Source organism: Bos indicus x Bos taurus, chromosome 3 (genome assembly GCF_003369695.1).
Source record: "Bos indicus x Bos taurus breed Angus x Brahman F1 hybrid chromosome 3, Bos_hybrid_MaternalHap_v2.0, whole genome shotgun sequence".
Classification (NCBI taxonomy): Eukaryota; Metazoa; Chordata; class Mammalia; order Artiodactyla; family Bovidae; genus Bos; species Bos indicus x Bos taurus.
Window position 1 is genome coordinate 69,780,057 of NC_040078.1, and position 27,691 is coordinate 69,807,747.

At 38.1% G+C, this 27,691-nt stretch overlaps 1 protein-coding gene across 2 annotated transcripts; it reads right to left on the minus strand.

Annotated features, from left to right (window-relative positions):
• On the minus strand, nt 1-26,771 carry LHX8 (LIM homeobox 8). Of its 2 annotated transcripts, XM_027536867.1 has the most exons (9): nt 25,698-26,771; nt 23,865-23,951; nt 23,339-23,500; nt 19,387-19,508; nt 17,102-17,322; nt 16,491-16,594; nt 11,775-11,870; nt 5,054-5,237; nt 1-711 (listed from the first exon to the last, which is right to left on the minus strand). In XM_027536867.1, the coding sequence occupies exons 2-9, from the start codon at nt 23,937-23,939 to the stop codon at nt 635-637; spliced, it is 1,041 nt and encodes a 346-aa protein (XP_027392668.1). In that variant the 5' UTR covers nt 23,940-23,951; nt 25,698-26,771; the 3' UTR covers nt 1-634. The 2 variants fall into 2 exon arrangements, with proteins under 2 accessions (XP_027392668.1, XP_027392669.1); XM_027536868.1 differs by lacking the exon at nt 25,698-26,771 and having other exon boundaries at nt 23,865-24,040.
• Between the last annotated feature and the right edge of the window lie 920 nt (nt 26,772-27,691).

Sequence of the window (27,691 nt, forward strand, 5' to 3'; positions counted from 1 at the left end):
TTTCACAAGAATGAAAAATGTTTAATAAACTTAGAATGGTGGGCTTATTAAACTATAGTGTTATTTACAGCCATAGTTCATCAACCACAAACACAATAATGTGTTTGCATGGCATGCTACAACAGAAGCTTTATTCAGTTCATTCAGAAAACATTGGCAAAATAAATTTCAATTGCAAATTCACAGATACAAGCTTCAAAGTATAAAGTTGTATATAACAAAAAATACAGGTAATATTTATAACAATAACTTACAGATACAAACTAATGATAAACTACAATTTCACAAAGGATTGTAAACATTTTGCACACTTGTCAGTCCTTTCTTTTAGGCAAAGTGCTCTTTTGATGACAAATAAATTAACAGATACACACTTGAGTGAACTATTTTCATACAATACAAAAAAAAAAGTTTTGATTTATTTTCTTCTGTAAACATAAGTTTTACAAAAAATGAAGAATCAATAAAAGTGTCTTGCAGGCCAACTAGAGATACATACCTGGGCAGCAAAGTGATGTTGGAAATGCTTTGGGTGTTAAATAAAAAATTAACATTAATATATTTTCAATGGTATTTTATACATAACAAATGACAAGTTTATATCCTTAATCATTTCTATCCCTGAAAAAAGGAATTAGGTATGACTTATTGGCAGTTGTGTCATTGAATGGGGTAACAAGGGCTGGAGTCCAAGAGTTGTTGGTGAATGAGCTACAAAATAGAAAGAAATTTGTGGATCAGTTTTGTACGGTAAATAAAACTGACTTAAAAACAAACAAAAAACAATCCAAGGCAAAGTCCTCTCACTACTGATTATAGCTGAGGGCACCAAGCTATTCCACTGACCTCAGCAGAAGCATTAACTTATTCAGCATAGTGAGTATAATATTACGAGAATCCAGGAATGGTTTACTCCAAAATCTTTATTTTGGGACCCAAGCTTTTGCCACTTTAAAGTCCTCCATCCATACCCCATTCACTGCACTTTACCCTGCAGCCAGAAACATACCACCTTCGTCTACAGAGAAATTGCCAAATTTCATATGAAGGTTCCTCTATAGGGTGACTCCTGCCCCAAATTCCCGTTTATGGATGTTTAACTGCCTCTTTCCTAAGCATACATGAAAACACATTTGACTCAGGCAACACAACAGTCACTCATGTGAACACACACAATTTTAATCCTAGCGTAGGTAAATGGCAACAATGATACAGGCTCTGATTTTTACTTTAACCAAACCTTAAAATGAACTTTTCACTCTCAGCAAAGACTATGCTGCTTCAAACTAAACGTCCTTCTAAGAGCAACTAAGAAAGCCGGACAAAATTTTTAAAAAGCTGTTTGAAGGCATCTGAAAGATACCAAGGCAGTGAGAGTTCACAAAGCCAAGTCCTAGAGAAGGAAGGAAATAAAATGAGGCTACTTTTCCTCCACAAGTGTAAAGACAATTTTAAAAGAAAATGAGTGCCTAGGAGGCTGAGAAGTTTAGCAGAGTTTTCAGGAGTTAGACTTTGGGTGGTGGGGAACAAATATGAAGGACCAGGTAACACTGAAGAGAAGCCCTCATTAAAAACAATACACACAAAACAAAACACAAGTTTTGGGGTTATCCCAAAAGGCTACTGCCAAGAAGTGGTGACCCAGAAACATGCCAGCCTTTGTGAGAACTGATGTCTGATTGGATTAAGTGGGTCTTCCCCTGACCTAACTCCCTGCCAATGGCAAAACTAAATTCTCTCTGGTGGCAAATATCCCATTCAGAGCTTCAAATTATTTCTAGTTTTCATACCTCACATCTGAAGTGCAATAAAAAAGTAACAAGGCAAATACGACATGACTAAAAACAAAGAGGGAAAAACAATAGAATAGATTGCGAAAATATCCAGATATTGGAGTTGTCAGGTATGAACTTTAAAATAACTATAGTATAACAATTGTATTAGGGAATAAAGTGATAAGAGAGATAATTCTGGTACAGAAATAAAAACTATATAAAAGAATGAAATGGAAATTCTAAAAACTGAAAACAATAACTGAAATTAAGACCTCAGCAAGTGAGTTTTACAGCATATACAGAGAGAGAATTAGTGAACTGGAATACAGGTCAGAAGAAAATATCTAGTCCAGAACACGGAAGATCAAAAGGCTAGAAAATATGGGCTTTTTCAGTAATAGCAGAAATAATATTTGAAGATACAGAAAGTTTGTATAAGCAAATACATCAAACTTTCATATTCAAGAAGCATATCTAGGCACATTCTACAAAACTTAAAACCAAGCACAAAGAGAAAAGCTGGGGGAAAAGGACATTCACTTTTAAAGAAACAAGAATAAGACCCATAGCTGACTTCAACAGTAAGTGGTATCAAGTCAATTAACTACATTCTAAATAACAGAAACAGTGGAAGAAACTATTTTATTCATATGTCAAAGTGCTGAAAGAAAATAGCTGTAAACCCAGATTTCCACATATAAAGGAAAAAACCATTTACAATTAACTGCATCAAAACAAAAACCTATTAAAAAAACCTAACAAAAGATGTGCAAGGTTCCTAAACAGAAAACTCCAGAATATGAGAGAGCATTTGAAGGTGACCTAAATAAACAGAAAGATAGACTAAGATCATGGTTTGGAAGACAATATTATTAAGATGGTGGTTTCCTACAAACTGATTTAATAGATGACATGAAAATCTCAACTATTTTCTCTTTTTTTGTTGGAAAAAATTATGGGAACATAAAGGGTCAAGAAGAGGCAATACAAACTTAAACAATAAAATAGGATAACATGTATTACTGGATATCAAGAATTATATATCCAGCATTAGTAAAACAATTAGGTATGGATACAGAAATGGACCAGTAAAACAGAATAGTATGTACTAAGTCCCTTCAGTCACACCCAACTCTTTGTGACCCCATGGACAGTAGCCCTCTAGGCTCTTCTAAGGGTACAGAAGTTGACATATAAACTATATAGACACTTGGTTTATGACAAATGTAGCACAGAAAATCAGCTGGGAAATTGGTACTTTCATAAACAAAGCAAAGACTTTGTCCTTATTTTACACTACATAGAAAATTCAATTCTAGATGGACTGTAAATCTAAATGTCAAGGTAAAACATGGTTAGTGAAGTTTGTAGAAGATACCATAGGAGGAATATATGACAAAGGTCCATTTGGTCAAAGTTATGGTTTTTCCAGTGGTCATGTATGTATGTGAGAATTGGACCAAAGAGAAAGCTGAGAACCAAAGAATTGATGCTTTCAAACTGTGGTGTTAGAGAAGACTTTTGAGAGTCCCTTGGATAGCAAGGAGATCAAACCAGTCAATCCTAAAGTAAATCAGTACTGAATATTCATTAGAAGGACTGACATTGAAGCTCCAATACTTTGGCTACCTGATGTAAAGAACTGAGTCATTGGAAAAGACCTGATGCTGGGAAAGACTGAAGGCAGGAGAAGGGGATGACAGAGGATGAGATGGTTGGATGGTATCACTGACTCAATGGACATGAGTTTGAACAAGCTTTGGGAGTTGGTGATGGACAGGGAGGCCTGGAGTGCTGCAGTCCATGAGGTCGCTAAGAGTCAGACACGACTGAGCGGCTGAACTGAACTGATAGGAATATCTTCATTATCTTTGAGTAGGAACAATTTCTTGAACAGGTCATAAAAAAAGCATTCCTCATGAAGGAATAAAACTGATGAACTACATTAAAATTAGGAACTTGTGCTCCATAAAACATACCCTTAAGAGAGTAATACATATAATTATGAAAAAACTGATCTATATGCAATACACAGCCAAAATTAGCACAAATCAAGGAAAAACAAAACAGACAAGCCAACAGACCAATAAGCAAAAGACATGAACAGGTACTTCACAAAAATTAAAAAAAAAAGCAAATATACAAATGCCCAAAGAAAAAATACTCAGGCTCATCAGTGATGAGGGAAAAGCAAATGAAAATAATGAGATAGCACTATACAACCACTAAGCTGGCTAAATTAAGAGGTCACACCACATCAAGTGCTGGAGAGGATGTAGAGCACCTTGAACTCTCATGTGCTGGTGGTCAGAGTGTATATTGGTTCAACCAGTATCAGAAACTTTTTGGCAGAATCAACTAAGATTGAACATATGTGTAGTCAGGACCCTATATGCTACTCTTAGCATATATGTACTAAATAAAACTGTGAATTAATCTGCACCCAAAGGCGTGTATAATGAGGCCCATAGCATCATATACATAAAAGCCCAAACCGGAAATAAAATGAATGCCTACCAACCCTAAGTGGATAATGGTATCCTACAGTGGAATTTTGTATAACAATGAAACAAATCACTGATTCTTGCAACAATACAAAGGAATCTCACAAACATCACAGTTGAAAGCAGTGAGACACAGAATACATTCTGCAAGGTTTGATTTATATAAAGCTCAACAACAGGCAAAACCAGGACACGATTTTGGAAGTCAAGGCAATGTTACTTTGGAGGAAGAGGATAATGAGTGGGAAGGGACATAGGAGAAGCTTCTGAGGTGCTAATTACATCCTACTACTGCCTCTGGGTAGTATTTACACGGATATGTTGATTTTATTAATTCATCAAGTTGAATACTTATGTGTGTACTTTTCTACATGTACATTTTACTTCAATAAAAAAGTTTCTTTAACAAAATTAAGTAAACCTCAATCTAAAAATCTGAGGGTGACTACTGTCTCTGACCATAGGAAAATAAATTATTCAAATATTTATCAGGTCAAAACAAAACGAATGTTTTTTCTAAGTAAAAATCAAGCACTATCTATGAGTCATTATGAATATCTGTATTTTAGCTGTAAAGTGAGTGCTTTGCATGCCCCTTAAAAGGTTGTCACAGAAGAAGGTTGGATAGTTCTTCTCCCTACTGCATCCCTCTCCCACAGTATTTTTCAGCTACTACTGAGGTAATATTTCAAAATGTGAATCCTATTAACAATATAATATGAGAAGGTATGAGTGATTGTTTGAAAGGCAGCTGTTAAATGTTAGGATACCTACCATCCATATAACTATGCAGTGCAGTTAACATCGTCCCATCTTGGGGCACATATGCAGAATAAGCCATTTCTTCTAACATGGGTGGAGACAGTCTGGAGGGTGGCACTGCTGTGACTGGGGCAGAGGAGGAGTGATTAGGACTGACATGTTTCTTGTGGCGTGCTCTACAGTTCTGAAACCATACCTGAGAGAGGAGAAGAGCAACAGTAGCTATGTCACATAGCAGCTGAGTACAATACCAGTTCAATACTACAAAGGATGCAACTCTACCATATAAGCACAGCATAAATCTAAAGAAGCTTTCTTTAAAACAGAGTTCTGTAGACACAAGAGAAATAATTTTGCAGTTATCAACAGTCATTTTCTTTGCTCAAATATTAATTATCTGATGATTTAATTTAAAACTGGTTTTATAATAAGCCAGCATCTTCCAAAATAAAAACGGGGGAGGGGATTCAAAATTTCAGAAAAGTTTCCTTGATTCTCCTACTGACATTTGGGACAAAAAGAAAAATGGAAAAAACCCTTTCATCAGAAATTTTTTAAAAATACACTACTCACTGTATTCTCAGACACCTGCTGGACTTATTTGAAATCCATTTTCAAATGATTAAAATCCCCACTGAGAACTTAAGGCTTTCTACAAACCTCTTGATTCAGTTATTCCAGTCTCTTGGTAACCTGCTGAGTTCAATTTCTCTTAGTAAATACATAGGCTATTCTCTAAGAAGCATGTTGAAGTCAGGCTTACAGTAAGAAACAACTGGCAATATTTAAGTAGAATAAAATGCAAACATATCCACTGGTGAAACAGTTCACCAAATGTAAAGAGCTAACCACTTTGTTGTCCACTCCATCACAGAAATAAAGGAAGTTCTGGGTTAAGCAGAATTTTACATGCAGGTCAGGGTAAACAAGTCTAGACCACCCAGAATGCTTCCAGTAACTAAGCTACCCTCATGTGAACTTCTTGCACTTAGATATAACCTGCCTACAGAGTGTTCCTCTATTGAAATATTACAGCATTTATTTGCTATCACTCCAAACAACTCTGTCATAAGAAGACAGAGAAGTGGAGGGATTAAAACTTTATAAGGAAATTAAGATAAGAACATTTGGGGATCAAGGGAGAAGGCCAGGGGCATAAGTCTCTGCCCAGGGCTGGCAGGCTGTTAGTTGATGACTCAAGGGAATCAGGGCTGAACAATGCAGAACAGAGGGCTGAATAAAAAAGATTTATTAAAAAGTTGGCCTGACTTCAAAAGGCATACCTTGTTATCCTTGGGACTCATAAACAGAGGTATAAACTCAAGGGGTTAAAACCAAAGGAAAATGGGTCTGAGCAGGTGGCTGAGGGGTAGCATCTAAGGAGTATCTCAGGAATAAGCGTAGGCATGTATCAAGGAAAATGATGTAGTTACAGCCTTATCACCCATGTTCCGGGGCAGCAGTGAGACTCGGGTATCTGTACAGAGATTTCATCCAGAGTCTTCAGTCACAGCTCCCTTTACAGGCTCCTGAACAACAGGTGCCACTGCCGTCACCCAGCCAGCCAAGAAGACACACTCACACATTCTCCAACTTTTAACCAGGGACAGCTGCCACCTGCCTTTTCCCCTGACACTGCCCAGAAGACAGGCACCCCAGAGGACTACATTAACCTAAAACACACGGCACTACAATTCCCAGAGTTTCTTCAAGGTGTCTTATGTCTCCAATAAATTATATATTAGGTGGAAAATACTCAGTTATTTTTTTAAAGAATTTCAGACTTTGGAAATAAATATGAAGATAGCCTGATGTTAACAGTAGAATAACTACCTTAATGTGATTCAGATACCCCCTAGAAAAAAATCAACAGGTAATTAAGCAAAGAGTTTTGAAAACACAAAGTATCATGTAACCTGCACATTTAAATAAAGCTGAAGATTTTAGGCATCAGAAAACTTCTGACATGAGGGCTATCTAGCTTGAGGAACGAAATACAAGTCCTTTTGATTCTCCTTGCTGCTGCTGCTAAGTCGCTTCAGTCGTGTCCGACTCTGTGAGACCCCAGAGATGGCAGCCCATCAGGCTCCCCCGTCCCTGGGATTCTCCAGGCAAGAACACTGGAATGGGTTGCCATTTCCTTCTCCAATGCATGAAAGTGAAAAGTGAAAGTGAAGTTGCTCAGTCATGTCCGACACCTAGCGACCCCATGGACTGCAGCCTACCAGGCTCCTCCGTCCATGGGATTTTCCAGGCAAGAGTACTGGAGTGGGGTGCCATTGCCTTCTCCTTGATTCTCCTTACTGACTTAAAATTTCCTCTTGCTTTGCAAACCTCTAACAGAGTTAAAATTTCTTCTAAGTAAGATACTTTTAAAAATCTAAGCTGTAAATTGTAAAATACATAAGCTGAAAGCAGGCCACATAGACATTCTGTAAAAGAAAAGACTAGTGCATTATATCAATCTCTTAGAAAACCCAAAGGGCCAAATAAAAGAATTTAATGTATGAAAAAGATGTAATTTTAAATGACTGAGAAATTAGAGCTGGCACAGAATGGATTAGAGAAAGCTACCTAATCATTTGGGGGGAAAAAAAGAAAAATCTCAACTTTACAACATGTAACCAAAAGTCCATTACAAATAAATAAGGGTTTAGATATAAATAATTGGGAAAATGTTTATTGAAACAAAAGCCAATGTCGATATACTTCTCTAGGTGAAGCAAGAAAAAGACCAAAGCTATCAGAAAAAATATATGAAGAGATCTGAATATAAAACAATGTAAAATTTCTATGTAGTAAAAATAAATGAAAAGGCAATTGATGAACTATGAAAGTTTAACATGATAAATAATAAAAATCAGTAGGATAAAGAGAAAAGAAATAACCCAATATAAAAATCAGCTAAAAAATACATTTTTAATCACAATATAAGTAAACATATTAAGGTTTATTGATAATAAAAGAAAGGTAAATAAAAACAATGATATTTTCTTACTGGCAATTGGAAAGGATGTAAAAGAATGATAGTTTTTAGGATTTATCTACTTTGAGGAGAGAGAAATTTCATATGTAGGTTCTGGGAGAATAAATTGATTATGAATTTTATCCAAGGTGAATTTTGTACTATCAGTCAAAGCCTCTTATAATGTTTTTATCTTTTGACTCAATAATCTCACTTCTAGAAATTTATCCTATATACACCACTGAATAAATGCACAAAGTATATACACAATGTTCTTCATTGTAGAATTTTTATGATGTAAAAAATTTCAAAATAAACTAAATAAATTATATAGCAATACAAAGGATGTGTATTTTAATATAGAAAGAGAACTCCAAGCACACTGGGAGAAACAGTAATGTTTTATCATGTTTCTGTAAGATATACAACTCATAATTCAACTTTGTGAAAGGATATGTGAGCAGTGATTTTATCTGGATGTAGACTGTTAAAAGTAAAATCACCCATCCTTGTTCTGTGATTTCAGCTCAGTGATGATCTGCTCTGTTACAATGTCTCACTATGCAGACTTTCAGGGCTTCCCTGGAGGCTCAGATGGTAAAGAATCTGCCTGCAATGCAGGAGATCCAGGTTTGTTACCTGGATTGGGAAGATCCCCTGGAGAAGGAAATAGCTACCCACTACAGTATTCTTGCCTGGAGAACTCCATGGACAGAAGAACCAGGTGGGCTACAGTCCACGGGTCGCAGAGAGTCACACACGACTGAGCGACTAATAATTTTCACTTTCATGTAGACTTTAGCTAGTAAAGGTGAGATCTGTAATAATATCCTGCATAGGACCAGTATTTCCACCTAATATTTGGGTAACCGAGTTTGCATATAAGAATTGAGGCCTAGTAAATCTCTTTTCTTTACCATTTCTAATGTGTGCTCAATGCTAAGAAGTAGCTGGGCAAAGAGGTTCTGACTACTATTTGAGTTCACAGTAATTAATCCTTCAAAAATACTGTAAAGGACTATATATTTGAGTTGTTAGTACTCCTTTGCCATCTTATTAAAATATTTAACTCTTACATATTAAAAGCCACCACCCAACAATATACTCTCTAGGTTCTAGGGCTTGGAATGTAGTTAACTTTCTCATAATACTGGTGACCTAAATACCTGGAAATTATAAGAGAGATGTCTGTCTGGGGTTCTTACTTCTTCAAATAATAAAGAAAGCTCTCAGAAAATCTTCCATTTTCCTTTGCTTCCAACTTCAAAGTAATCTAAAACATAATAACCATGAATCTGACTTAGCTACAGCAATCACTGTCGCTGAATGTATAGTCTTTAGATTATGAGGACCCCCTCAGACCATTGAGTTGGAACTACCTCAACAAAGGAAGTTTCACTTCCACGTAAAGGAAACTCACCACCTCAATGGTGTGTGCTAGTTGCTTAGTCATGCCCGACTCTATGTGACTCCATGGACTGTAGCCCGCCAGGCTCCTCTGTCCATAGGATTCTCCAGGCAAGAATACTGAAGTGGGTTGCCAAGCCTCCTTTAGAGGATCTTCCTGACCCAGGGATTGAACCCATGTCTCCTGCACTGGCAGGCAGTTTCTTTACCAGTAGTGCTCAGTGGTAGCCAATGCCAATTTTGTAGACTTACATACTGAGAAAATTCTTCACTGTGAGTGAAATCTGTTTTTCTTCTACATTCCCTCACAGAGACATGATCCTGCCGCCTTTCATAACCATTTAAAGACACCTGTTTATACTCTTCCTTCCCTTACCATCTCTGGATCTTTTCTCCAGATAAAAATCCCTGTTGCTGTTAATAACAGCACATGATTTCCAGACTTTCTTGACCTTAATCTTTCTCTAAGGGAGCACTCTTTTCACACTGGTTCCTTGTTAGCCCCTTTCTAGAATCTGGCACTCTGAGACAAACACAATACCCTGGACATCTGAAAGTACTGAGGTTATGGGACTTGCCGCCTCAGACAGCCTCATTACACTGAACTTAACCAAATCCACTGCAAATCTAGGTCTTCAGAGAAGCTGAGGTATCATCAGGTCTCTCCCACTGACTTCTTGGAATAAATGATCTTTTAATTATGAAATACTTCAGGCCTAATAGAAATAAACTGAATAAACACATGTTTACCCACCAGCAAATTTAAGAAATAAAACATTATAATTCAGTGTTAGACTAAACTGTTTTTCCCCACTGAAATTCATCTTACAGTCACTTGCATCATTACTCTGCTATACCTTTTTAACCTTAAATATTATTTAAAATTGTTTTCCATTTCCCTAATCGAAGGGAAATATAAGATCCTGATACAGTTGACCACCTCCATCTTGAATCTACCTCAGTCCTTGGGCTTCCATGATGCTTCATACACTAGACTCATTCCTTGGTTCTGGCTGTGATGGTCTAGTTCAAACAGCTTGCTCCATAAAGTTCATTCTTCAGTTTTTACTGTCCACAGTGTCTCTATAAAGGAGCTAGTTTCATGAGTCTTGTTCATCCTTTGTAAAGGTTGCTCAGTTGTGTCCAACTCTTTGTGATCCCATGGACTGTAGGCTGCCAGGCTCTGTCCATGGAATTCTCCAGGCCAGAATACTGGAGTGGGTAGCCATTCCCTTCTCCAGGGGATCTTCCCAACTCAGGCATCAAACCCAGGTCTCCTGCACTGTAGGTGGATTCTTTACTTTCTGAGCCACCAGGGAAGCGTATCCATGGAAATGGTGTTTCATCCTTTAAAATACCGGTTTACATGCTCAACTGCCACCATCATTGCCTGATAATCAGAGCTGGAAAAGGAATTCATCTCCCTCCCAACTTCTGAACCCACATTTTAAAAAACCTGTTTTAATAGGTTTTAATTTAAAACCTGTTTTAATTTAACCTATTTTAATAGTCCTGTCAGTAACACCATTTCCATGGATACTTTGACTTCAAATATAAGTCATCTTTGATGTCTCTCTGCTTCACCATTATTGCGTCCAGGTCGTTTTCCTTGTCTCTCTTGCATCCAGTGCCTGCCATTAGTCTTCAGTCGATAAAATGTTTCAGAATGAATTTGAGGCCACCAGCTAAGTCTCTTTTTGAAAAATCATTATTTTGCTGGGCATCACACCTAATCTGTCAATCTCCACGTAGCCTCTCCCAACTCTAAGTCTTCCTATGTACTGTCACCAGTCCTTTCTTCCTAAAAATACATATCATGGTTTTCTCCTACTCAGAAGCAAACTTGATATTCACAGGCCTCTCCAAATTCAGCTCAAACAACTCTATTTCCCACAATTTGCATACATAAATTTTATCTTCCAACAAATTTGCTCTAACTTATCCTTCCCTACTTTTGTTTACATCATTCCTTCTACCTGGATCTTTAATAAAGGTCATCAACATTGCCCACCCCCTGTACACACACACATCCACATACACAATCATAGAAAAGTAGAAACAATTCTGGCTTCAGAAACAGATCTAGCTTCAAACCGTAGTTGTCTTTTTAGCCTTAGGATCTTAGGCTTGCTCTGAGCAATGAATGAAGTAACTTCTGCAAAGAGCTGTCTAACAAATGGTAGCCTGGATCATGCAGGCTAATTAATTATCAGGCTTTTTAAAAAACTGATTTAGAATGTGAAGATATCTAAAATGAGAAGCTAATGCTTAGACATTTCTACGCACACACCCACAATGTACACTTATAAAAACCTAGAATAGAACTTTTAGTATCTCTTGATTAACCTTTAAAATAGTCACCTGTATCACACGTCTGCTCAAGCCTGTCCTTTCTGCCAGTTTCTGGAGAGTCTGTGCATCTGGGTTGTTGTCCTGAGCAAACTGTGCTTGCATAACCTGTTTTTTTAAAAAATGTAGGTAGTAAATAGTAAATAGCTAAAAATAAGAAGCTCAATCTTCTGAACTTTGATGACAGGAGAGATAAGGCATGCACAAGAAAATGGAGTACTTGTATTTTACTACTTGAAAATCAATACAGAGAAGTGTATATCAATAAAAAGAATGCATATTATGTAAAATTATGCACAAGTTGCTATGCTCAAATCTTTAAAAAAATAAATTTCAACATAAAAAACTTGTTTCTCAACTATGCTGTTAAAAATAAGCTCACCTTTTCTTCCATTCTTACAACCCACAAAAAATGCATAAAAGTCTATTTACTATTTTTTCCATTTTGTTAAAAATTACTAGCATTAAGCAATTTTTAAAAATATAAAACTCATATCTTTGACCTCTATTCAACTAAACAGGTTCAAGGCCCCTACATCAATTTTTATTAGTATGAAAATAGTAGACAGTGCAACAGATTGCACTTCACTTAATTGCAATTACTCCATCATTCCTTGTTTCGACACTTGTTCTATGCAAAGGAACATCTGGGACCTTAAAAGAGAGATACTCATCAGTCTATTGCATAAGAATTTCCTGAGATCTAAACATTCATAGATCGAAAAGCTCCCAGGTGATTCTGATGTGAACCTTTGGATTGGAACCTGGCCTCAGCTTCCTGGGAGAAAGATATATGCATGCCAACAATACAAGTTAAAGTGAGATGCATGGAGTGAAGGAGGAGGAGGAAGAGGAGCTCCAGAATAAAAGCACAAGCAAAGGGCTTTAGATTCCTTCAGAAAAGGAAGTAATGGGAATCAAGCAAGATATCTGAATTTTATTACTATTAAAAGTCAATAGAGGGAAGTATAAAATATAAAGAAAGTATTATAAGAATGAGAGAGTGGAGCCTAGCATCCAAATGATTGTGCATGTCCTGGGCATGGGATGGGGGTAATCTACCTAACCTAAAGTCCTGCTGACCCTGACATCATTTCCAACAGTCAAGATTAACTGCACTCTTTACTATGTTCCTCAAATAATACCATCTTCTGCCACTGCATTTGTCACCAGGTAGTTAGCTAATCTGCTAGCAAGTCGAGCTCTTCATAGCAGAAAGTGAGTTTCTGGAGGGCAAAGGGAATGTCTTATCCATTATATCTGGAGATAATGCAAGATTAACTGAATGAACCTCCACAATGTGCAGAAAATCCGAAGATAGTGTGGAGAAAAAGATCAATGTTGTTCCGAGAAACCTTATGAGGTTTAAAAATTATGTATTTTTTCAGTTAAGTTCTCACTGATAGAGACTCTTCCAGAATAAGGCATTCCTGGCTTCCAGTCCAATATACTTGTCCACATACTTGCTGTAAACTAGCACTTGTACTTTTGCTTTTAAAAATGGGCAGAAACAGCCTAAAAGTTTATTATCACGCCCAGTTTGCTTCATTCTTCCTCTCCTACTCCAAATGTGTTACTTTAATATCTTCATGTGCAAATAGTTGTGTTTATATGTAGTTGAGCATGTAACATCCAAAAGAGAAAAAAAGAATGAACAAATTAATGTCTTTGTTTTTTTAATTTTTTCAAGGAGAAAAGCTGAACAGCTATTTATTTGTAATGTCATTATAGATAATTTATAAAACAAAAAACATATTCTCTTCACAAATGCATTTCAAATTCACAAGTTTAATAATGGAACCAAATTACATTTACTAAAGCAATTTCTCATTAAGGAATAAAGGAAAACTTAAATCAACACTGATGGTTTACAACTGGAATATGCTAACGGAAAAGTAAGATGTATTCATCAGTGTTTAGTCTCACAAAAGAATCCTTTTAATTTCGACTTGGTTTCATTGCTTTCCAGTTACTATTGATGCCAAAAATCTACCCTATTCCTCTTCTGAGCTATTTAAAATGGTCAAGGATCTAGCCTCTGTAGACACATCATTTTAAAGCCAGAAAGTCTACCAAAAATGTCAAGAGTCTGCATAGTAGCAGCTGACCAACTTAATCTGAAAGTAGATTAAAGTAGGTGCTAACCCTGGCATGTTTAACATTAATAATCATTGAGCAAGTACTTCCAACTACAATAAGCAAACCATAATATTGGCAGGAACTTTTAAAATACAATTTATACAAATGAGACAATATTTGAAATATTTTTGCCAACACAGAATAGTCTATTTTGTAAGTGTTAAACTATTTTTTTCTTCTCATAATTTTCTAAAGAATTTGGGAAGTTTGTTTGTTCCTCATACTTTAACTCTTCTAAGTCCAAGCAAGGTACTGTATGAATAGTCTTGACTTACTGATCACCTATATTTTATTATTTTGCTAAATTCAAGCACTACTTAAATAATTAGCTTTCTGGAAAGTAGGACAATTTAACAATGAGGTACATGGCCTGATTTATTAAAACTCTGGTAAAGTATAATTGATGCAATTTATCCTAGATACCTAAGCAACAAAGAACACTTGAGGACAAGAGTATGCCTCATTGTTTCAGTTATTCCTGGCATAGGTAGATGCTAATAAACACTGAATAAATGAGAACATGCTTAGAAAGAATATAATTTCTGCCTTCATTTTTATGAGACTGACACGCTACCTACTGCGCTAACGAGGCACCTCTGCCTTCATTTTTAAAACCTATGATTCTGGTATAAATTTTTAAAAACTCATGATTCAGATCACATTTTCATATAATAATGCATGGCTTAAGTAGTTTTTATGCACATTTGCAATTTAAAACTATAAAGCCATCTTCAAGATTCAGAATCTCACTCTTGTTTTAGCTGCCCAGCCGTTAAATGGAGTCTTAGTAAAGCACAGTTCTACTCATGGTCTCCTGGGAGGCTAAGAAAAATTAAAAGACCAGAAGTTTGGAAAGTAGGGTCCAAATTTCTTCTCTGCCATTCCCATGGTTGTCTGCCTTGGGGGAGTCCCTGCAGTTCTTGGATGAATTGTAAGAGATGAAAGAAGATAACGTACAGGAAATTATCTGGCAAGGACTTGGTAAACAAAGACCTCCACAAATATTATTCCCTTTCTATTTAATTAGTATCTATATTTTCCAGATGAGATTGTACATATCTACCCAAGAGTTGCTTCAAATTTTCAGTTACCCTTTTACTAATAAATTTTTATATCAAATTAAAGTTATCGGTCTTATGACTATTAAAATTATGGCCAGTCTTTCACGGAAACAGCCCACTTTATACACAGAACATATTTATATTAGAGATTATATTTTAGCTACTGGGTGTTTTGCTACCAGGTCTCCCACAGGTACACGTATCCCCTAACCTGGGGCTTTACGTGATTTTCATGATAACCAAATGAAGCACCCAGAAAAACAAGCTTCAAACAGATATTTCTTTCAGCTGCCTTACCTTCCATTTTCTACTTACTATGTAGGCGATGCCTGAATTAAGGAATCAAAAATAATTTTCTGGAATTTTTTTAAAGAATGGATCTAGATTTTAAAGCTAGATTGCTTTTCAGTGACATTAAGGTCCTTTGGGATATTTCTTTCATATCAAGGCTTCTTTCTTAATCATTGTCAAAACAAATATTCTCTCATACTGCATTCATCTTACATACTGACAAGTATTAGAATACTATCAGTGATTTTTCAAAAAATTACCTTCATTCATTTATTAACATTGTATAAATATCCTCTAAAGTCTGAGCTAAGATGGATACTATGTGTAAAGCACCTAGCCATACTTACATGGTAGGTGCTCAATAAATGTTACCTCACCTTAACATAAAGCAAATACTTCAGTCACACTAATCTTTTAGAAAATGATTTATCTGAAAAAAAAATGCCAGAAATAAATCACTGTGTGTACAGACTTAAATATAAAGCAAAGAGTAATTATTTCATTATTTTCCTGACTATAAAAATAGAAGTTATGACAATTATATTTAGGGCAACTAAGTTGAAAATAATCCTTCCATTTTCAGGGAACATAATCAAACTTTAGCATCAAATTATAGAATTACTCCCTCTACCCCCTTTAAAAACAAGGAAAGGTCTACTTGATTGCAGTCAATCAGTAGATTTCCATTTATGGTAAGGCATTTTCAATTCCTTCCTACTCAGAAAATCTACAATCTTGTCTATTAAAAGACTCAATGCAGTTTGTTAAAAAGATGAACACATCAGAGTCCCACAGACCCACATACTGAATGTCTCTTTCTGTTAAGTGTCCCAAAATGTTCTGTCTTCTATTAAAATTACATGTAGTAACATAAATACCTAGGTTAAAGTAATTTTTTTCAGGAAGTCAAGACAGAGCAACATTTTGTTTGCACCTTGATGTTAATGTTAACAGGCGTCAGGGAGACAAACTTGCATAAGCTCACATCACACCACAACTCTTGGAATATTGCAATAGGATATTTGGAATAGGGCAATGTTTTCATACACTCAACAAGTCAATTTGCACAAAAAGCACAGACTAACCTTTTTGAAAAAATAAAAATGTTTTAAGACAGAATAGACATTGCTTTTTGTTTGGCTTTTGTTAGTTTTGGTGTTTTTTGTTTATTGGGGTTTTTTCTTTTTCTTTTTGGTGGAAAAGGACTTCAAAAACTCAAATTCATTGTCATGTCTACCTGGAGCTGATCTGCTGTAAAGCTGGTCCGAGCTCTTTTTGCTGGTTTTGGATGATTAACATCTTGCTCTGTAAGGAGGGCGCCTTCAACACTAATTCCATTACCTGCATTTAAAAAACACACCAAACGTGTTGGTAACTCAAATGGGGGCAGTCATACAATAATAGGTTTCTTGCATCTCTTGGCTTGGTATGAAACTGTATACATCTTCTGGTTTGCCAAATCCCGTAAGATTTAGAACATACTAGAAGCATAATGTAGAAACAACATTTCATTTGTAGGCTTATATATTTAGCCAAAAGTGCACCAAGTTGAAAGTGCACATCTAAGGCTCATCCTTTAAAAGGCAAACACAAGGAAACAACTGGTTACAAAAAGCAAAACAGAACCCTAAACTCAAGGCTGCTTCCTGAGAATATGGCACAAGGCAAATACATATGCCATGGCTTTTCTTATAAATAAACAGATGGAGACCATCACTAACAGTAGAGGGCTTAATGAGTTTCACCACAATTACACTGCACAAAATAATGCTTTAAGAGAAAAAAATCATTTTTATCCCTGTGTTCACTGTCCCAAAAGATTCAAAAGTATTTTAAGTATATATTTACCATTTTCCACTTCTCTTTTTAAATTATCCAGCATGCAGTCATAATGCACTCTGCAGAGGACTTTCTCTTCCACTAAAGCAAACTCCTCTCCCGTGGAAAGTTGTCTTTTGCAAGAAAAGCAGGCAAAGCATGCCAAATGATAGACATTCCCCTTGGCCCTCCGGACCCAGTCAGTAGAATGGATATGCCTCCCACAGCGAGAGCAGCGAGTTCCATACCTTCTACATAAATGGGGGACGGGGAAGGGTGAAGAGTTAATGCTTGGTGAGATATTCATCATAGGATTAAACTAACACATTATATTACTCATTGGATTAACCCAAGTATTTAAATCTTTTGAAAATGAAACAGGAATCAATTATTTTTTAAAAGTCAATATGGTAAGCAGCAGCAAGACTTGAGATGGGATCATAATTCAAACCTGTTTAGAAAACAAAACTTCTCATTGTTACTCTAGAGGAGGATAGGATTTTTTCTTTTAAAATAAATGAAATATGAGTTTCAATATCCTTTTGTAACAAATATCAGGACATTTATAAATTATCTAGAGACTCAACATAACACACATACACCCTCCAAACTGAAAAAACTAAAAGTACAAAGTGATACCATTGAAGACATAAATAATGATGTCTTAAAGCCAAGCTGAGACAATTAGGAAATGCTTTAAACTTTTTCAAAAAGTTAAAACATTTAAAATTGATATTATCAAAGAATGACTAGAACAAAAATTGTTCACTCTGGTGCGTGAGGAAGGAAAATTCAGAAATGCTTCCTTTGGTAAACAAGCTCTTGCATTACCATCCACAAGAGGTGGAGAAATATTACCTAAAACTTTTAGACACATTTCTGGACATTAAATGCAAGTTAATCTTAACAAAATGCCAGCTGTAAAGATTTCCTTTTTCTCTCAGTCCTTGTGATACTCTGTCATATCTCCTACCACAACTGCAGTCATAGCCTGGCATATCCCCACTAAACTAGAAAAGTATATGTGTCTGTGTCTATTCATTAACATATCTTTAGAGGTATTGCTAGTTTTTAAGTTAATCTGAATCATAAAAATTAAGTTTTGAATATAGTAAAATACAAGGTATTTAAAAAATCCTGAAGAACTAGACTTGTAAAAAGTCCCTGAAAACAAACATTTCAAGCAGCTTTAAATTACAAAAAAAAAAAAAAAAATTAAGATTAGCGTACCCTATGTGAAAGAGGAGGCAAATTGCTACTGTTTTTGAGGAAATAGAAAGCAAACCTGATGAGAAATATATGACTTGGGTAATTATAAAATCCTATGATTTTATAAAATAAAGGACTCTAGGTTTTGTGAAGTGCTTTAACTTGCCTAGCAATTTTATTCAAATCAATCACTAAACTCTTAAATCAGTTTTTGAAATTGAGTATAAACAACATAATTAGTATTACAAACTTCATTATGTAGTATTAACTTCCCAATTTCACAATGAAAATTCTTCTTCCTTTGGAAATGCAAATAAAGGAAAATGGTAATAATTTTAAAAAGTCATGCTTAAGGATGATTTCAATTTTGAGATAGCTATCCATTAAGAATTGAATTCTATCCTTGAGGAAATTTTCCATTTAAATGATTATAAAGAGACCAGGCAGAGAAAATGTTACATTTAATACCATAGGCAAATATAATTGCACAAATATCAAAGAACAGACAAAAGAAACAGAATTTTTAGTCAGGTTATGTAATTAGACTTGGTGTATTTCTGATACCGGAATGGTCAATTCTTCTGAAAAATATGGTTTATCACAGTTTTCAAACTGCTGGCATTTTATAGGTATATTATAGGGGGTCATTCTATAATAAACTGGTAAAAGCTCAATAACACTTTTGATTTTTTCCCCCTATAATTACTTCATTTTGTCTTACTACTCTACCTGAACAAAGAGCATTGCTATAATAAGTCACCTTATATTTCATACTTCACATTCCTGCACAGCAAAGAAGCTTCCCTGTTTATAATACCTAAAACTTTCATTTGCCAAGGTAGAAAGAATTATTCAAAGATATTTTTATATACTGGGTTCCTAAAACATATAAATATGCTAATTTTATTTGTTTTAATCCAATTTACCTCAAAAATATAAAGCATTCTCATTTTGAAATCTGTTGTATAAGAAAAAGTGGATAAATAAATAATAACCTGGCCCAGTAAATAAAACTGGACAAGAAAGCCTATTTATAAAATTCTCTTTGTGTAAATAATTTCTTGGTGTATCTACTTACTAAAAAAACAAAAGAAGTTTCAGTGTACCTGAAATAATCAAGTTTGCAGAAAATGTCTTTGTCTTTAATATAACAGCTGGTGTGCCTTCCTAAGGAGGTCCTGCAGACGCTGCAGGAGAGACACCGGACATGCCAGCACAGGTCGTTCACCTGTGAAGAAAAAAGGGGCCAAATGAGAAGCCATTCTAACACCACACTTAAGAGTATCCTTCCTTGGTTTTCTGTATCAGGCAATTTTAAAAGCTAGCCCCTTAATATTTTAACACATGCATTGAATGTTTCCATCTAAGAGGTATCATTTACATAAATACGCATCTAGATATACTCTCTTTTAGATTTCAGCCAGAAAAATCACAACAGCATATTCTATACTTCGTGTTTATTTTTTAAATATAATTTTGAAAAATTCAAGCATTTTTTTAAAAAAATCAAATGTCCATTCTATTTTTTTTTTTAAATCAACATCTATGAACATAGGGAAACTTTTGGTCACTTTAAGTCCTACATATTGGTTTTATAATTTTTCCTTGACCAAATTCTTCGCACCGTAACACACGGTAACTAAAGATTTCAAGCCACATACCTTCTCAATCTACTTTTCAGCCAAATAATTATAAACTATTCACTAGTTACAGTGAAAAAGAAAATGGAAAAAAGCTTTGTAAGATAAATACTTACCCTTGTAAAGAAGCCAGGCAATTCATTTCTCTTACAAAACAGACACTGCTAAGGTAGATTTAGATGTTGATATGGCAGAAGCCCTGGCTCCCACCTAACATTAAATAACCAAAACATAAAGCACTAGTAACCCTACTTTAACGATTTGGTCATTAAAGGAAAAAATAAATCTATTATAAGTGGTTCTAAAAAGGCACACAAGTATTGTTTGTCATTTATACTTAGTAAGACATTTTATTTTATAAAATGCATTAATAAATCATAGCACTTTACATTGTAAATAGGGGTATGAAATACTGTCGGATCAGTGGACAAATCATACAAACCCTCACCTTAAACAGTTGCCATCATACTATAAGCTGCATACCTTTAGCCTTCAGGAATGAAGATGTGTACTGAACTGAATTTGCCTATCATGCAAGCTCCTAAAGTTTGCCCTTGTTAAATGGGCACAAGAACTTGGTTTAGCTTGATTAAATTTCATTTAAAAGAACAGCAATAATGCAAAAACAGCAGTTACATCGTACAAATGGATCTAATGCCTAATATAGGAATTAGGAAATTGGAAAAAATGGGAAATTTTTAAATATAGCTTTTGCTACACTATTTCATAATAAAGACAATCTTGTCCAATGATTCTATTATGTTAGCACTACTGTTCAACATGTTTTACTGTGACATGAAATATAAAAAGTACTGTGAAGCTGAAGAAGAAAGTTTCACTGGCTTCTACTTAGTTATGTGCCTCTTTCCAAAGCACTGATGATTTTAGTGAAATTTTAAGTTTTGGTTTTTCTATAAAAGAACATGCTCACCATACAAGAAAATAGGGAAAACAGCAATGGAAAACAACTGGAAAAAAATCTGAGGAAACCAAAATTTAAAAAATTAACAATCGTGATCGCTGTCATGGATATAGAGATGCATTTTCTTTTTTTTTCCCCTCAAATGGGTCCAATTAAATTAGAGTTGAGAAGTACAGGCTTCCATTAGTATTCCACTGTTTAAGGCCTCTGCATTTTGATCTTATCCAGGCTTTTTCTCTTTTTAAACCCAGGATAGATGCAGTCTTCAAGGCAGAGTCATGGTCATTCTCTAGTTCCCTAAAGCCAGATGTAATTCCTGGTCTGCCACCTTTCCTCAAAGTTTACTAAAAAAACAAAACAAAACAAAACCCTCCTTCATCTTCTTTTTCTTTTCTAGAGAGGAAAATAAGGTGAACAGAAAAAAATTCTGAGGACTATAAGCCTTTCCTGATGGCTAGCATTCATCCAATCTCTGTATGTATACATATATAGAATCAATCAAAAAAAAAAAAAATCAAACTACAGGGCACTGAAGTATCACATGGGGCAATAGACGCAGCTAACTCTTCTCACATTTTTGTTCTAACTCCATTTTACTTGCCTCATGATATGGTGTTTTTCTATATTAAACAGTTATATCCTCAAATATTCTATTTAACAATTATTTTTTCACCAGTGACTTGAACTGAATTCAAACTTATCTGGAAGAATATGCACTCAAAATGGTGGTGGCGGGGGAGTTGAGAACTCAAGAGTTTTTATATAAAGTGTCAAACTTTTGTTAGTTTCCTATATGAAGACAGTTTTCTTGCACGTCTACTAATATGTACTTATGCATACTTGTACATATACTAAAGAGTAAACTAAGACTGTATGTAGAAGACTTCATTGGGAGCATACCAGTCCTATTACAAAGGAAAGCTTAAAAAAAAACTGATATAATTTAGATTGTTTTATACAAATATATATCTGATATATAAACATATGTTAACATATAAAAGATGAATGCTAGAAACGATTATCTATGTCAGAGGATATGTTAAGAGTCACTTCAAGCTTTTTTCTTTTTCCTCTCTAATATGAAGTGGGTCCATTATACATCCATTCAGAAATATTCTGAAAGATAAAGCTAATTCCTAAGAGAGCTCAAGAAAGGAAGAAGCTAGTTTTGATTCAAAAGATAGTTTTGAAATATTCAAAGAGGTTCAGGTCTAGAAACACTGAAATGGGAATCTTGAGAATGCAGATTTAAAGAGAAAGCCATGCTAACTTGCCAGCCTTAAGAATCAACCACTAATTAAGTAACTTAGTTACTTTTTAAACAGTTTTCACCAAAACTCCTTTTGGTACTTTATCTTAGTTGTATCTACAGGGTATCATTCCAACTTTCCAGATGAAGCAGTTTTGTATGCTGAGGCAGAAATTTAAAGAAACTCACAAACTTGCTTTCTGAATTCATATTCTACATAATGAATTCTTTTGAGAAACTAGGTGGGGGATGGTGGTGGTGGGGAAAATAGAAAGTGAACTGGTTTGCTACTAATTTAGAGTAGGAGAGATCATTATTTTAAACAGTGGTTTAAAAAACACTATTGAAGTTGAAATTCCATGATATTAGGATTAAAACACAGGGGACTATGATCCTTCATACAATGACATGGATAACTGGCCTGCCAGAATTTGTACTCCAAAACTCCCCCACAATATCTTGAGAGAAGTAAAACAAATTAAGACAGACAGTCAACTCTCAAACCACCACTTGAAGCACTTCATCCTAGGCATTTTTGTTTCTTTTTGTTTTGTCTAACTTCACATCAATTTCCATTGCCCTCCTAAGCACTGGAGATGACGTTAAAAAAAAAAAAAAATCACTGAGTGGCCCTGAAGTATTAAATCTTAGTAAGAGGAGGAAGATATTGAAAATGGTTTTTATTTAAATGGTAGTATGAATTTTATTTTGGAAAAGCATCAGGTTAGTGTAAATAAACATAAGACTATATTAAAAATATCTGTCTAGAAAAGACTCTTTAAGGCACTTCACAGTGGTTCTCACCAAAGGAGACACTGAAAAGCGAAAATCGGTCAACATATACAGACTTAGAAGCCTCATAAGCAGGCAGACCCCTGAGTGTTATTGCGGGTTATAACCCGAGGCTCAGTAAAAATAATTAGGCAGGACCCTGTTTCCAGAAAGGATAAGGATTTCCCCACTTCCGTTCCTCTACAAGTAGGTGGCTGGCTCCAGTTCACTCACCCGGGTATCGGCACCCCTAGACCACACACACAAGCAGTTTTGCAACAACAGGGGGTATTCTAAGATTTCTTCTCCCACTTTTTCCCACCTTATGAGTTGCTCTTGACTGGGCGGTTGTACTAAGAAAGTCTACAACCTCGAGCGAGAACTTGAGTGGAAAAGAAGGGGAAAATAAACTTTTCTCCTTCCCCAGAGCTCCCCGGGGAACCGCGCTTGCCTTGGGCCTCGCGGCTCCGCCCTACCTTGAGAAGGTACTTGTCCACGATCTCCAGGCCGCAGCTGCTGCACACACACTTGCCAGGAGGGCAGACGGAGCCCGAGGCCATGGACCGGGGCGAGGACGACGGGGACAGCGGGGCCGAGGAGGAGCACGAGTCCTCGTCCCCCACTCCCTCGGGGCTCACCTGCAGGAAGCCACGAGGCGCGGTCTCAGGCGGTTCTAGACCCCTCCTCCTCTTCCCATCCCACAGACCCGCGGGGGCTCCCTCACCTCCTCCCCTCCCTTCCCCCAAGCCACCCCCAGTGCCTGATGTCCCGCTCCTCGCCCTCCCTGGAGTCCAAGCTCCCACGGCGCAGTCGCCGGGGCTGCAGACCCCTGACCTCAAAGTCCTGGGGTGCCTGGCGGCTCAGCCCAGCCCGCCTCAGATCCCTCCCCTTCCACCGGCTCCTCGAGGGCCCACAGTTGAGCCCGGGAAGGAACTCTGGGATAGCAGCCCTCCGTTCTGGGCCGCCTCTCCAGGGCCAGCACCCGGGGCCCTACCCACTCACCAGCCCCTCTTCCCCGGCGCCTTTCCGAGTCCTCCCGGCCGCCAGGGCTGCAGTCCGCCCGCACTCCTCCGACATGAGACCCTGGCACTGAGGAGGTGAGAGCCGGGAAGTGGAGAGGAACAGAGACCAGAAGTTCAGAGTCGGCACGTGCAGCCCGGAGCTTCAGCTTCTCCGCACGCGGGGCGAACTAATGAAGGCCCCGGCGCGCTGGGCCCCACAGGCAGCCGTCTGGGCGCCTGGGCCCGCCCGGCTGCGGGCGAGCGGACGGCGGCGCAGCCCTAGAGCGCAGCGAGGCGGCCAAGGGAGCTCCGGGGGCTCGCCCGGCGCGCCGCCGCGCTCTCCGGGCTACGGGTCCCCAGTGCTCACCGGAGCACGCCGGTTCCCCGCCCCCCTGCCAGGGGTAACGAGTTAATAACAATCATCCCCGCACAAAGCATTTTCTTTCTAGACGTCAATCACTGCGGAGCGGGGATCCCTGGGCTAAAGGGGGTGCATGGGGGGTGGGGTGGAGTAGGAGAGAAGAAAAGAGGATTTGAGGAGGGGGTGGGGGTAGAAACTTGATTTCTTTAATAGCCTCAATTAAAAGAGCGAGACATATATATTTTTAAATGGGAGCTTTTTGAGTTGGATAGCCCGAAAGGTGAAGAGGTTTAATAGGATACTTGAAAGCTAATTACAGCGGGATTTAAGAAGCCTGGTGTTTGTTCCGATGACAATTTGAATGAAAATGCTTCAGATTAAACCGAGCCAGCAGCTCTTTCGTAAACTTACAGCAATTAGAGCTGCGAGTGATTTATACTCGTTTCTTTAAGGTGTAAATTGCCACTTATTGCTCGGTAAGTCAACATTTGAGTTACCAAAGGATTATTTTTAACCAGCGCAAAAAGCGGGTCGAATAATGGAAAATATCCAGCTGAATTTAATTTGTGTCATTAAAAAAACAACTCACACAACCTCGGTCAAAATGTTTTAAAGCAACAACGCGCATTACTCAAGTGTTTCCAAGCTGTTGCAGGAGTTTTGTTCTTAAACGAAAACGCAGCCGCTCTGGGCTTTTTCTGCCTTCGTTTACGGAAACGTTAGCTTAGGGGGCGGGGTGGGGGGGTGTCACGGAACTCGAGCGGCCCACACTTCTGAAGTTCTCTCTTCGCCTCCCTCTTCCCTCTGACAGCATCAAGCGAGATGCGGTCCGAACCCCGGAATCCCCCCAACCCCACCCACCCCCGGGCTCTCTGCCGGGATCCAGCGCCGCAGCACGGAGGCCGCGTCCTCGCAAACACAGAGTTTAGGCAGGAGCCCCCGGATTTCCCGTGCGTTCCCCGCAAGCATTCGGGCGAAGACAAAGTCAGCGGTGCCCAGTGCGGGGCCGCGGAGGCGCTCAAACAGGCTGCAGATGATTTTCAAACCTAAAACGCGACATACCCCGCGTTTGTGAGTAAACGCTCCTGCCTCCAGAGCGAGGTGAGAGTTTGTCAGTTTCCCGCTATCTACTGTTAGGAACGGTGCAACTCGAGAGCCCTAGGTTTGTTTCTTTCCTTTTTTTTTTTTTTTTAAAGTAAAATGGGCCTCAAAGCCCTCCCTGCGATCCCAAAGGTCTTCCTGGAGCTCCGTCTGCTTCTGTTTCGCTGTGCGACCGCGGCAGCGAGGATCGCCCTGCGGCCGGAGGAGCTTCTTAGGGCCGGCAAACGTCCGCCGGCTGCCGAACAGAGAAGCCTCGCCTCGGGTCCGTCCCTCCCCCACGTCCACCCCCCCAGCCCCCAGCCCCCCGAACCTCCCGACTCACTCTCCCGACCTCGCGATCACCGCTGCAAACACAACAAAAGCACGACTCACATCGCCTTAGGCTCGAGGCTTCGTCTCCCAAATTACGGTCTCCATGCCTCAGGTTAAGTGAGCTTGTGGGGAGGGGAGGCAATGATTACTGACTAACGCCACTACGTAATAAAAAAAAAAAAAAATTGCCGGGTTTGAAGATGAGACTGTTACAGGTAATTTCTGAACCTCGTTTAGGAGCCCAAACAGCTCGCGTTTCAAGGAAACTGCGATTCAGCTGGTCTGGCCGGGCGTCGGGTCGCTCACCTTCTCAAGGGGAACTGCCAGCTCCAGCACGTCCTTTTCTTCTAGTTTACACACAAACATCTGATCGCTTTTCCAATACATGGCACTGCTAGGGCTGCTTATCACATACCAACTCCAGAGGGTCAGAGGCTGTCCGTGTCTGCCGATCTGGCCCCCTCCCCCGCCCTAGTGCACTAATGAAAGCTGACACACCAAGAAGAGTAAGAAGGCTGCAAGTCTTCGTCCAAAGAGGCCGCTGTGACCGTAACCACTCCGATGAACTGTTCCTAAGATTCTTTCCCCAACTTCATTGAGCTCTGCCCCTCTAGGAAAAGGGGGGGAAAAAAGTTTTGTTTTCCAGAGGGTGGAACCTTACATGGAAGGAGGGAAGAGGGTGTGTGATGAAAGTCTTTTCCAGGAGGAATAGCCTCACCTCCTTCAGAAAAACCCGCCTTCCCTACAAGTTAAGATCGTTATCAGGACAAGCCAACTTACTCCAGATTTAGTATTAAAGAAGGGAAAAAAATGAGACTGGCCAGTTAACTTTTGACTTTTAAAAAAATCTGCGCTCTGCATCTGCCGTGGCTTTTTAATTCTCACTCCCTAACCAAAACCTAAACAAAGATTCAGGTTACATCTCTTTCTGCAGCAAGCTGAAGGGGAAGCGGAGGTCTGGGTGACTCGAATGTTTTAGTCATTCTCCTGAAAGGAGCCGCTCTCCTGTCTAGCCATGGACCGCGACGGCTCCCTGGCAGCCTGGAGGCTTAGTTATCTAGAGGTTCGCACTCCCTTTGCGAAAAGTTTTCTCATTAAGATAAAGAAGGAACATCTGAGCAGCACAAAAGCTTTGCTACTAAATTTGAAATCAAGGCTACAGGAAAGACCAAAAAAAAGTATGTTGCTAATAGTATTGCTGTTTCATCTCATCCTGGGCAACACTGAAGCCCTGAAAACGGCCAGCTTCTGCCTCAAATTTTGGCTGCGGATTTGGGGGGTGGTCCTCAGAATACTGGTAATTTTGATTAGAATTGGAGGGTGTGTTTGTTTAAAAAACTTCTTTATGGTATACATTTTACTTCATTATGTAGTGTGTAAAGAGGAATTTGATAAGACTAACAATTTTTATTTCGAATTTCCCCCTTTTAAGAAACAAAACAAAGCAAGCCTCTGAAACAGTAATATAAGACTATCTAGGAGTCTCTGTTTCTTAAAGGCCTTTAACAAAATCATATAATGTTGCTTCAATAAGATATATATTTATAATATTATCTCCTTGCCTTATTGTCTAGAAGAGGAAGATCGAGGCGTTCCCACCCAGACTCTACAGCAGCAGGCTAGAGGGAGGACAATGGGCAGAGATAGACTTGCCGGTGATAAAATGCGCCCATGTAACAGCCTGAGACGGAGCAGCGACTGCAAATTTAGTTTTTCCTCCATTACATTTTTCTCCCATAAACACGAGGGTCTCTAGAGCATTTTCCTAACGCCATTGTTTTCTTTACATGAAGCTGCGCCCACGTTAATATTAGCTATCCCCCTGCCGGTCCTCTCTGGGAGCTCTCGTTTAAATTTACGGAGGTGCGGGGGAAGGGGACAAAATTGAAGGCTTGGGGTGGACCGACTTCTCGAAAAGCTAACTTGTGCTTGGAGAACAGAAAAACTTGTGTTTTTCATCAAGGGCCAAAATTAGTGTTTTTGGAAAAATCCACATAATGCATTTTCCATGAAATAGCATCAGTCTCGAGATAGCTCTTCTAAATGGAGAGAGT